Source organism: Kryptolebias marmoratus, linkage group LG14 (assembly GCF_001649575.2).
Source record: "Kryptolebias marmoratus isolate JLee-2015 linkage group LG14, ASM164957v2, whole genome shotgun sequence".
NCBI lineage: Eukaryota > Metazoa > Chordata > Actinopteri > Cyprinodontiformes > Rivulidae > Kryptolebias > Kryptolebias marmoratus.
In genome coordinates, this window is record NC_051443.1 from 8,570,262 (window position 1) to 8,582,017 (window position 11,756).

An 11,756-nucleotide genomic window follows, 5' to 3' on the forward strand; every position below is an offset into this window, starting at 1 on the left:
AAGCATGTTTTTTTCTGTATTTTGATACATCGTTAATATGAACGTTCTTGCGCCCTAGTGGCCCAACACTGGTATTGCATGGGTATTATTGTTGGAGCGTGTGGATGCAGAAAAAATACATAAACAGAGAAAAAAAACTGTGTAGATAGGACAAGAGTCTTGTCTCCTTTCCTTTGTCCAAAGGATACGCCAAAAACTTTGCTTCATGATCTCTGCTGTTCTTTTCTGGTCACCTGGTCACTCTTGACTACCACCCAAAGCCTCTCATCTTCATCTTCACTTGTTTCCTCTTCTTGATTGCCACAGTTATCCTACAGACTACCTATCGATGCTGCCAAACTACATTCTCTCCTGACACCACCTTGCAGAGACCCATCTCTTTCGGATTAGACTTTCTGTACAGGATACAGTCCACCTGTGTGCACCTTCCTCCACTCTTTATATGTCGTCCTATGTGCCTCTTCATGAAGCAAGTGTTCACCACAACTATTATAATGCTTTTGGCAAAATTCGCTGCCATCTGTCCTTCTACATTTTTGTTCTCCTTAACACCATACCAACCAAACACCTCCTCATTACTTCTGAAGTTTGCTTCAATCAGCACTCTCTCCTGCCTGGAAACACTCACTACCACTTAATCTAATGTCCTCTTTCTATTCATACTGACATAGACCCTGACCACATTTAACATAACCCCTTCTTTTTACAGCTTCAGACTCACAATCCTCTCAAAACTCTCTTCACATCCGCAGGCCTTCTCACATCGTCTTCCGTCAACAAACAAATTCATTAAAATTGACGCAAGGACATCCAAGTAATGACATTTTAAAACATCTCAAATTTAGCTGAGAAAATGGTAAAAAGGATTTCTTGTGATGCAATGCAGTTTTTAAAAAAGCTGCCATTTTTGAATTTAAATTTTGTAGCAATCAAAACAATTTTTGAATCAAAACCACACCACTGAGAGGCTCCCATGTATGACCCCTTCAGAGGCTAGACAACATCCAAAACAACTATATCTGTTTCAGCTTCACAAATATATGTAAAAAATTAAAAAATCATACCTTTTTTTCCAGGAAGTATAACTGTGTCCACGGACATTAGCAGGTATATGCCAGCAATGAATGGCTGCCTTTAAGGAAGAAACAAAGATCCAAAGGTTGGTGGTAAAATAAAAACTTGTATTTGTGTGTACAAGGTAAATTCTTCTAACTGCTCAGAAAGAAACTGTAGTCAATAAAGCACATTTCACATTTTTCACTACATGCTGCATTTAAATTCACCTCAAAAGTCAAAACTCAGATCTGGTAATGAAGTCAGACCTGACTTAATCATGTTTTTTTTCCATCAAATTCATAAAAAACAGTAAAAAAAAAAAAAAGGGGGGGGGGTTAATATATTTTCCAAATATATAATAATACAGTGTCCAAGAGGTCACAGAAAAAGAATAAATAAACAAGCTTTCCTCTAAAACTGTTGGGTACAAGAACTGGCCTGAAAATAAGCGGAAAAGCAGTCAGTGTCAAAACAGAAACTGTGCAAATCATTATTTACAGCCCCTTTCAAAATAAAATTATATTTTCAGTTAGCTTTTTTTTTTTAAAAAAAGGCAGTAAAATGTGAATAAATTGTTGATGGTTTAGGACTTTTCACAATACTCAAAGATTTGTTCTATTATTCATCTAAAAACATCAGTTCCACTCTGTCAAAACTTACTTTTTTGTTGTCATTCTTAAAGAAAGTCCAGAACAATCTCTGTGATGGTCTGTAAAACAGCATAGTTGCAAATAAACACCATAAATACAAAATAAAGTAGAGTGGACCAAGATACTCAACAATAAAAGAGTAGTCGGTTTGAATTTTGCAAGGATTTTATGTGTCGACGGCAAAAAAATAAATAAGTGATGACAGCACTTAATGATGTACATCACCTCCTCCAAATGAGCATCTTAATAAGTGGTGTTTAGGGCTGTTATGCACAAATTTACAGAAAACTCAAAGAAGGCTTTTGAAGATCTTCAAAAGACCACTTTGAAGAATTACAAAAGGGTCAGGCTATAAAAAATTACTATTTTTAGAACTTATAATTGGTAATAAGTCTTATTTCTGAGAGCAAGTCTTGAAAAGAACCTTACAGGATCCATCATTGGTCTTTGAATTTCAGTACTCACTTCTGAAAGCACGGATGTCTCCGTAATGAATCTGCAGCACAAAGTGGGACATCCCTGAATTTTTTCCAACTCTAAACCCAACATCTATTTAAAAAAGAGAAGAAGAAAAAAACTGTTCAGAAATGGCTTAAACAAACCCAGCCAAACACCAAAAAAAACAATATTAAAAAAATAAATAAATGAAAAAAAAAAACCCCACAGCATTTAGTAATTTGTAAAAATCAACCGAACAACCACATTAAGTAATTGCATGTTTTATTCTGACCTACTCCATGTCTACCTTCCCATAAAGACATTCAAACGTAGAAAGCTGTCTACGTCCACTCACTCAAACAATTAAACCTTCCAATGTGCTCAATGAAGTCACATGGCTACATAGAAATAAAAGTTAGTGAATGAATGTAACTAATAAATTATCAACCACACATTTGACGCTTACCTTTGGGAAGTTTTGTGGGTGGGGCATTCCGAGCCCAGGCATACATGATGGAGGCCTCATCCTTACAAGTACCTTGCACACTGCCACAGTCCCTTGAGAAAGAGATAACACATTAAATGTCACTTCCTGTCTATAAATGACCAGCCAGCGGCAGCCAAAAAGAAAAAACTATCCTAACTTCAGCTGCTAGCTTCAGTATTCAGATGGAATAAAACACACAAGGGACTCCTAAATCAAACAGGCACAACCAGTTATAGACAATCAAATCCAGGAGGTTTTTTTAATTTGTTAGTGTTTTTAATGTTTCAAGTTAAAGCTGATGGCTGTCAGATCCTTTACATTTATATGTATAAAACCTTCTATATGAAATAAAACTTAAATTGGCACATATTGTTGTTTTTTCCTTTGCTGAGTGTTTGATTCTCCTGTTCCCGTCCTGCCACTCGCCTCAGCAGCTTTAATAAACTTCATTTCCACCACTCAGAGCCCATGTCTTTGTTCATCAACCCTGGTTTACTACCTTTTGTCTGCTCAAAACGTAGGTTCTAATTCTGCATATAACCCTGGACTTCAAGGTTACAAACCCTATTGTTTATGTTAAGATTGTAGTTTGGGTTTTACCAGTAGCCGCTGGTGGAGACAGGGTTCATGCAGCCAAACAACAGCATGTGGTGGACTGTGTCCATGCTGGCACGAGGAATAAAGTCCACTGAGAAGGAAAATAAAACACTGTGTTTATTGGATTTATTCTGAATAAAAGGCTCAGAGTCATCCAACTTTCTACAGATATTTGAGCTTTTTTATCTGAAATGAACTTTGAAGTGCACCATGTCTCTCTGAGGTAAATGACATTTTAACTTGGACTTGTTTTAATGCAACACACGTTTATAAATTACAACTTGTAAAAATGATACAGAAGATTTACTCACCAATGTATGCATCTTGACTAGTTGGAACAGGAAAAGAAATGCAAAGGTAGGTATCCGACTGAAATATAAAACACCTCCATGATGATGCATGCATAAGTACTCAGGGAAAGTCTTCAGCTGCAGAAAAGCAACATAAACAGCAAATCTTCTTGCTGTTTTCTTTTTTGTTTTTTTACTGATACTGACAGAAAGTTGTTTATGTAATTCAGTTTTCTTTTAATAGGCTTCAGGTTTTTTATCAACATGTCCATATCAATATTGGTAATGGCAAATATTTAAACTCAGATTTCAGGAGATTTAAAAAGAGTAGATCAGTCATTTTTGATCAGATATATGTCCTACTAAAAAGCTGCCAGTTGAAATTATCCTACAAGGGTTCTGTGGTAAGATGTTTCTTACTACAGCTATTATAAAATAAATTTATAGTCATTTCTATTTTATTTCCTTTTTTAAGTTTTCACTGTCTTTTTAAATGGGAATGCAAATGATAGAAACTTTGAAGGGAAATGAACCTTGGGTAGTTCAGTTAGGTTATAGAAACTTCATAAAAAAGCTGACCTCCAATCTGTGATTATTCATTACTATTTTATCTTCAAATTGTTACTAAACTCAGCAAATTAATGTACTTCTTTCATACCAAAATGAGCTTAGGAAATTGTCCATTCCAGTTTATCCAAATTTATCTAATTCAGGGGGGAAAAAAATAGAACTCACCTCAGTCGGCAAAACACCGGGCATTCGAATATCCACAGTAATGTTTTGAGAGTTTAAGACCGTCTGCGGCCTGGTTCTGGACACACAGTCAGGATTTAAGACATTTTCCTGAGCCCTTAGGAAGAAACACAGAAATAGCAAGTAAACCTTCTTTATTTGCAGAGAGACACTCTGATGGTAACAGCAGAAAGAACAAGTTACACATCATATATCCAGCTTCACTTAAACAGAACTAAAACTAATAAACCTTTGAAATCATATGAAATTGTACATTTAAAACATTATTTTTACTTTGAATGAAAAAAGTTTGCCCAAACCAATGATTTTTAGTTATTCAATTTGAGGGAGGGATATGTTCGACATGAGATCTTTGTAAATTTGTGGTAAAAATCTACATTTAATATCTATAATTAGCTGTAAACATACATCCAAAGTATTTGCTTTCATTACTTTTGCACAATGACGAGTGTTAGGCATAGTGTGACTCAAGTTTTACACTTTATGCTAAAACAAAAGAAACTAGCACTAAATGCCAAGGAAGTCTCTGCAGAACTATGACCGTCATAAATTTGAATGTTTAACCAACCACAGTCGGCTCATGAGCCGGGAGATGGAAGATGTGTCGTAACATTTAATCTAATGGTTAGTTTGCCAGTGATGCACTACAAGTTCTTACAGCAGATTTATATTTATATTTAGTTTACCCAGAATGCCTGAAGGGGTAGACATAAACATAAAGTTCTCCTCATGACACTTACCATTTAGACCCGTACAGGGAGTTTTGTACTTCCAGGCTGTGGCTGTGACAGATGAATGCAAATACCACCATAAAGAAGACAGAGTCTCCCATCACACCTGTGGGTATTGCACAAGTTTGCTTCGAGGCTGCAAATGAGACAGAAACAAAGCTCTTAGGACGTACGTGTGGCAGAAAAACCAGGATGAGACAAGAAGGCGTCTGACAAACCCATTTTCTCTGTTTGCCTTGAGTACAACTCAAGAAGATCCAGCCACAGACACGATACAATGGTTCTATGATTCTGTTTTACACCAAATATCAAATATAATAAACAACATTTCATTATTGAAAATGAATGTCTGGGATGGCTTTTTGTAGCAGGGTTCAGCAGCTCTCAACCTTTGCAGTGAAATATGTAAAGACTCCATTAGTAGCTCAAGCAAAGCATGAATTGTTTCAATGCATAAAAAGCCTGAACTGTAAAAGCTTTAGTCACTGCTGATCAGGAAGTGGAACCAAAAGTACTGCAAGGCTTTCCTGTTGAATGACCACTCAGTAAATAAGGGAACAGGAAATCTGCTACTATTTTTCTTAACAGCACATTCTATCCTGATTGGGACATTGTACTGACTCATTTCTGTAGTCTAACCCATTACCTGTTTGTGCCTTACTCTAACCTGACCTCAGTTCACACCTTAACCCTAAAGCCAAACTCAAAAACCAACATTCCCCGTATGAGGTCTCACTCACAACAAAGTCTTACAAACTTTGCATGCAATTCAGACAATCAAACATTTACCTTGAGATTTTATTTTTGCAGGAAATAAGTTTGGCCCCAGTGATAATTTAAATTAAAACAGAAATTCTAAATGTTGCAAATATTTTACCATAGTGATCATTAAAACCGGTATAAAGACAGGAATTACACAAAATGTACAATCACTTATAGAACCAAAATGAGAAATTTGAATCTGTACACCGTAACCCAGCAGACATATTTTTACATTATCAATGAAAGCAACAAGTTTATTTCCATTCTATCCAAAAGATCAACAATAAAGCTCAAACTGGTCCTAAATCAAAAGCATCTGCAGATAATTGGCAGAAACATCAACTCCCTTGTTTAGTATGAGCAACTTAGTGTTTTATTATTTTATTAACCTTTATTGATCACAGATCTCTTTTTCAAGGGAGGCCTGGGCTGTTTGGTAAAGTAATATTTTTTTCTGCCGATGTTAGTCTTCAAGTTTTCTTTTTAAAAACCTGAGTGAATTACAAACTTGATGAAGGTGTGATGTTAAGGTGTATTGTTTTTAAATTTCATACAGTCACCTGTCAGTTTTCAGACAGGTCTTTTAAAATTTGTTTTATCCTTCACAGTAATTCTGTAATGCCTAGGACAATAATCTAATAACAAGACACGGCTTGGGTTCAGATCAGGAAAAGATGTGCCTCCCAATCCTCCCCCCTCCAGGTGACTTCGTCATTGCCCACATGGGCACTGAAGTCGCTCAGGAGAACAATGGAGTACAGAGATGGCTCCCTTCTAGGACACCATGTTTGTTCTGTTCAGAGCTTAGGCCCGACCAATCAGAACGATTCCTTCTGCAAGGAAGGTCTTCAAATTGCTCTTAGTCTGATCCGTCCTGTGGGGCCAGTTTGCCATGACACCATGTCAGGGGCAGACGTCCCAGACAACGTAGACCCCAGGATAATGGAGGTACTCAAACTCCTCCACTATGTTAAGGTGGCGAGTCTGCCAAAGGGTTGATGACTATAAATGGTTTAGATTTTTCAACAGGGGATGAGAAAAAAACATTTAGCTCTAAAGGTTTGTTTAAGTCTATTTGCAGTGGGGTTGTGTGATGGAACAATGCTTAAGCAGAAGACTCCTTGGTTTGATGAAGCTCTTTTTTTAAAGCTGTGAGTTTAATTTTGCCTTGAGGTCCGTCACTGTGGAGAGAGTCAGTGTCAAGTCATTTTCTTTAGCTGTTAGAGGATGGGGTGGCTTGCTCACACACCCTGAATCAGCTACTTTTGATTGTAGCTCTTTCGGGTCTGTCCATGTAGAAGCAGTCTTTGTGCTCTGTGTGATTGGGACACTGCTTCGATGCTGCAGCTTTTCATTAGGTGCATCCGATTCATGATTTTGACATTATGTCAAACTCTCTGTTCCTAAGTTTGCTCAGCTCACTCCAAGCATGCTCCAGCTCAGCCTTAAGTTTAAAGGTAGTCGTCCTTATGCTCAAAAAACTGCTTTCACACAGTCCTTTTTCTCTTAGTGAACTTGGTGGAGTTCTTATTTTAGGTGGTCAGTTGTCATCTCATCCAATTTGATGACAACATTACCCTCTTTAACACTATCTTGACTCAGCTCACTTTGAAGTTTCTCCAGACAAGTTCAAGCTATGCCAGACTTTTGTAGCTTGTTGCAAATGTTTGTTCCAAAACAGTGTTACCTTGAAAAGAGAGACGGGTGATTTGCTCTTCTGGTCGATAAGTCGTGACTGACTGAGTGAGCCATCGAATAAAATGTACAACCAACCAATGACGTCCTTTTTTAACAAGAATATAAGTTTATATTCTTCCGTACACAACTGAATGTCGGCTTGGAGCAACAGGAAGGAGAGGGAGATCGCCATGTAACCGAAGGAGGGCACAAAACTAAAGTAAACAAAAAATGCTTTGTCTCTGTTAGCTTCTTAAAAGGCATTTAAACTGTTAAACTGTTTTTTTTAACTATGTTTAATACTGTGGTATACCGTGAAAACAGTCATTTGCTCATGCCTAATTACAGCATGAGCAGGATTTGATTTGAAATGCATATTTCTTTACAGGTCCAAACATTTGAAAGGAAAAAGAAACTAACTGAGATAATGTAGGAGAAAAAAACATTCTAAGAAAAAGAGAAACAACACTTGCCAGTGGTTGATATACTGTAATCGTCCACTCGTCCAAACCTACACCGCAGATCACTCAAAAAAAAAGATCACAAAAGCATCACAGAGGCAGTAATACTAAACGTGCACAAACACATCAACAGCTGCACATTCACCTGCAGGATTGTGGTGAGTTGACGGGAAAAAAATGAGAGCAGACTTCAGACTTTTCTGCCTTTCTGCACCACCCGTTACCGCCCTGGCCCTGGAAGGGGACTATATTAACATTGCAACACCCAACCAACACAAACTTGCAAGTCACTCACTGATGAAACAAAAATGCTTATCATGGTAGCTGTTATTCATCAAAATGAAAAAAACATTCTCAGTAACACCGCCAACTACAGAACTCAGATACGGTAATACTCGGGATCACTAGTTTACACATAACCAAAATTAAACTCAATGAAACTAGCATTCCTTGAAGCAATGCATATTGCCCGTTGCCTTGTCTGACAAATGTTAGCAATATTTGTTGCAGTCATTCTTGTGTTTGCTGAGTTTGATTAACTGTGAGAGTAATTTTGAACCAGGTTGTCTCCAAATGTTAATCAGCTGTAGAGGTACATCAAATATTTACTGTCTGAAAGTTTCAATAAAAACACTCCACTGGTTCATGAAATAATTTGCCAGCAGTCAAACACACACACACACACACACACTCGCCCAAGCAATTACATCATCGCCCGTCTTTCATGGGTGATAAACAGCACGCAACCCATAATTAATAACATTTTCCAATTCAAAAGATAGACCCGACTGCTCCGTTCACTTAAACTCCAAGGGTCCTACACTTTTCCTGTTTCAAAATTCCAAATTTCACAATCAATTTTTCATGTGCAAACATTTACTTTAAAAGTACATTTCCTTTAAAAGTTCATTTCCTTTAAATGCCTGAACAGCGGCTGCGGTGGTCAGTGCCGCGGTCTTGTAATCCTGAGGCTGCAGATTCAGGCCCAGGTTTTGTTAGGAAGGAAGGGCATCCGGTGTAAAACCATTGCCAAATCTTTCATGTGATGTTGCTCGCTGTAGCAAGCCCCGAAGAAGAGAGCAGCCGAAAGAACAACAATTTTAAATGCCTGAACAAACTGGTGTCAACTGAGTGTCATAGTACCACAACAACACTATGAAACTTTGAAACAGAAACACAGTTAGCTCCGTCTATTTCGTTGATTTGTTTATTTATATTTGGGCTATACAACCAAAAATGGTATTTTTAAAAAAAAAGGAAATCCTACAGTATTTTTTTTTTTTTGAGGGGGGGGGGTTATATGTCCAAGCCTGAGACAGCAATGGGAAGGGGGTACGTTACTGACTGTTTTTGCTTTGTTTATATGGTTCCAAGCCCACAGAAGCTGCAAAGCACAAGATATTTTGCAATGTAAACTAAAACTATGTGCAAACATCTGGAGTCATTCATCAAATTTATGTCTTTAAAAAAGGAACACAGCCGGGAAACACAGATGTTTTTTCATACTTCTTAAGATCTGGAAAATACAAAAAGCAAATTCCAAACCTTTCCATAGTTTTTAAGACTGCAAAGGACTGGCTCTGACGGTTCCAGGTCATATCAAATTTCTATCACTACGTTCTCCAAAACCATACTCAGACATTACCATTTTGTACCCAGTACCTGTATGAAGTTCACATTGACAAATAAAGGCTTCCATTTGAAGCTGGAGACTCACTTAGAGTTTAATTCAGCTTAGCAGGTCTTCCTCTGCACAAACTTGTCAGATACTTGTTGTTAAAATCATGCAGGTTCTCATTCAGCTAGTTCTTGATGATAACATGGTCCGTGCAGTCCTGTGGTATTCAGAAAAAAAAGGTCCTTTTTAACTAAAAAGAGAAAAAAAGTGACTGACAAACTAAAGCCACACCTATTTAAGTAAAGAACTGACAGAAAGTAATATTAGCTTCAGTCAAAGTCAGATTGCCAAATATTTCCTAATCAACGTTTTCTGGCAGAGAGAGGCTGAAACTAATTAAAAAATGTTATAAATCCATTCCCAGTTTGCTCCCCTCTTGCCTCTGTCAATACATATCGTTTAAATTCAGCAACTAGTCTGCGTTCAAAGGTCTTCCTCTGACTGATTGTCCCTGAGGTCCGCACAGAACTCAGCAAACAGGTTTTTACGTTCTCTGCCCCTGCAGCCTGGAACCACCTGCATCTACAGCTTCGAGAACCGATCTCAGACGGGGCTTTTATAATGGCGGTGAAGAGCCGGGAGGCTCAGCCGAAGTACGCAACGGCCTCCTGTCTCCACCACACTTGTTTCTTGTTGTTTGTTTGAACTTGGCTTATGTTGTTTGAACAGCGATCGTGTGCTTTTACGATCTATGTTCCTTCTGTCGTTTTTTTATCCTGAACTTTTATCTGAATTTGACCTGAAACTTGGTGCTGCTGCCTTCAGGCTCAGGGCTCCCTTGAGAAAAGACATCTTGTGATCTCACCTGGTTAAATAAAAAAAATAAACAAATGAAAGCTCAAAAGAATAAAAGGAAGCTGTAATCGGTTCTTCGTGATACCTTTTCTTTTTAGTCCAATTGCTCCCAAAAGAAGTTGTGATGAATTCAAACTTGTCCGCCCAATTCTTGTTTTTAAAAACATATCAATCTACCCTGGAAATCGAAGGGTTCAAATGAATAAACACCCCCAAATTAAGATGACATTCATGCCCATGATAACTCTAAATAAAGAGCATTTTTGGTGTAGCTCGTCAAACCCTTCCTCCTTTTCGAGTCACGATAAACTTGAAAACCACAGGATGATTTTCAGTGGTTACAGATAGTTGAAATGATCTGCATTATTTATTGATGACTCACTGCCTTTTACAGAGTCAGACGCGTTTAACTGAGAGAAAAGGAGGGTGAGGGTCGCTGCTGTGCAAACAAACCATCTCTGAGAGCATGAAGGACAATGTTTCCTCCTACATGGAGTACGTGCTCTGCACCTTCACACAATAACACAACAATGACTCATTTCACAAACACTCAACAACCAGGGTATAACCAGTCTGCCCCCGTGGTCACGATTCGGGTTTAACCTCCTTCAGGAGGACGGCAGGTCAGTGCCAGTAATTACAAATAAATTATGTCTGGATGTGTTAAATACAGGACTTCTAAAAATGATTGACGCGACGTTTGTTTCGTCCGCTCCGACATGTTCAGGACGAAATATTTTCAGCTTTTCAAAGGACGAGCATGCCTGAAGCAACAAAAACACAACGAACTTGAAGCTATTGTAACAAAATACTAACTCGAGCTGCGATGTCGAAACACAAATGGAGGGATGCTACAACGCTGTTAGCTTATTACGTAGTTAATACGGCCATAACAGAAATCTCGATAAGCTAATTTTAGCTATTTTGCTCTGATTTGTGCTTTTTTGTGTAAAAGCGTGCATTGAATATAAGCCAGAATCCCTTAGGCCAAAGGAAACTGACATTAAAATGCGTCTAAGCAAGGAGAAAACAATTAAAGATGCGTTTTAGTATTTAAAATTAGGTACCTGTTGTTTCCCGATGTACGCCTCTCTAGCTGATGACCGTTGTGGTGACGTCACACTTCCACTTTTCAAAATAAAAGCCAACCAGCGAGGAAACAACTGAAAAGTAGAAAGCGTGTCGCCGCAGAAATACGTCAACAAGTCCGCCATATTGGAAGGGTCAAGATAGGCCACTAAAACCATTCAAGGAGATTAAGTTTAAGAATTAAATTCCTTAAAAAAATGATCATAAATTTAGACATTTATTATCTACGTGGTGCAAAAACATCTTTAGTCTACAGTGAATTAGAAGCTTGACAGATGAGCAGGAAACCTCA

The 11,756-nt window shown here is 37.9% G+C and overlaps 1 protein-coding gene across 5 annotated transcripts in view; it reads right to left on the reverse strand.

Moving 5' to 3' along the window:
• Positions 1-11,531, reverse strand: part of pam (peptidylglycine alpha-amidating monooxygenase) — a 31,387-nt gene extending 19,856 nt beyond the window's left edge. The window contains exons 1-10 of one of the 5 annotated variants that reach the window (XM_037979377.1): positions 11,443-11,459; positions 9,620-9,737; positions 5,012-5,138; positions 4,254-4,368; positions 3,540-3,597; positions 3,232-3,319; positions 2,611-2,702; positions 2,172-2,255; positions 1,717-1,765; positions 1,065-1,132 (exon numbers count right to left, since the gene is read on the reverse strand). In XM_037979377.1, coding sequence (XP_037835305.1) covers positions 1,065-1,132; positions 1,717-1,765; positions 2,172-2,255; positions 2,611-2,702; positions 3,232-3,319; positions 3,540-3,597; positions 4,254-4,368; positions 5,012-5,103 — 646 coding nt within the window. In that variant the 5' untranslated portion in view covers positions 5,104-5,138; positions 9,620-9,737; positions 11,443-11,459. Of the gene's footprint in view, positions 1-1,064; positions 1,133-1,716; positions 1,766-2,171; positions 2,256-2,610; positions 2,703-3,231; positions 3,320-3,539; positions 3,598-4,253; positions 4,369-5,011; positions 5,139-7,914; positions 7,987-9,619; positions 9,738-10,460; positions 10,607-11,442 lie in introns of those variants that run through there. The other 4 variants (XM_037979378.1, XM_017434029.3, XM_037979376.1 and 1 more) reach the window with 4 other exon arrangements.
• Positions 11,532-11,756: the final 225 nt, after the last annotated feature.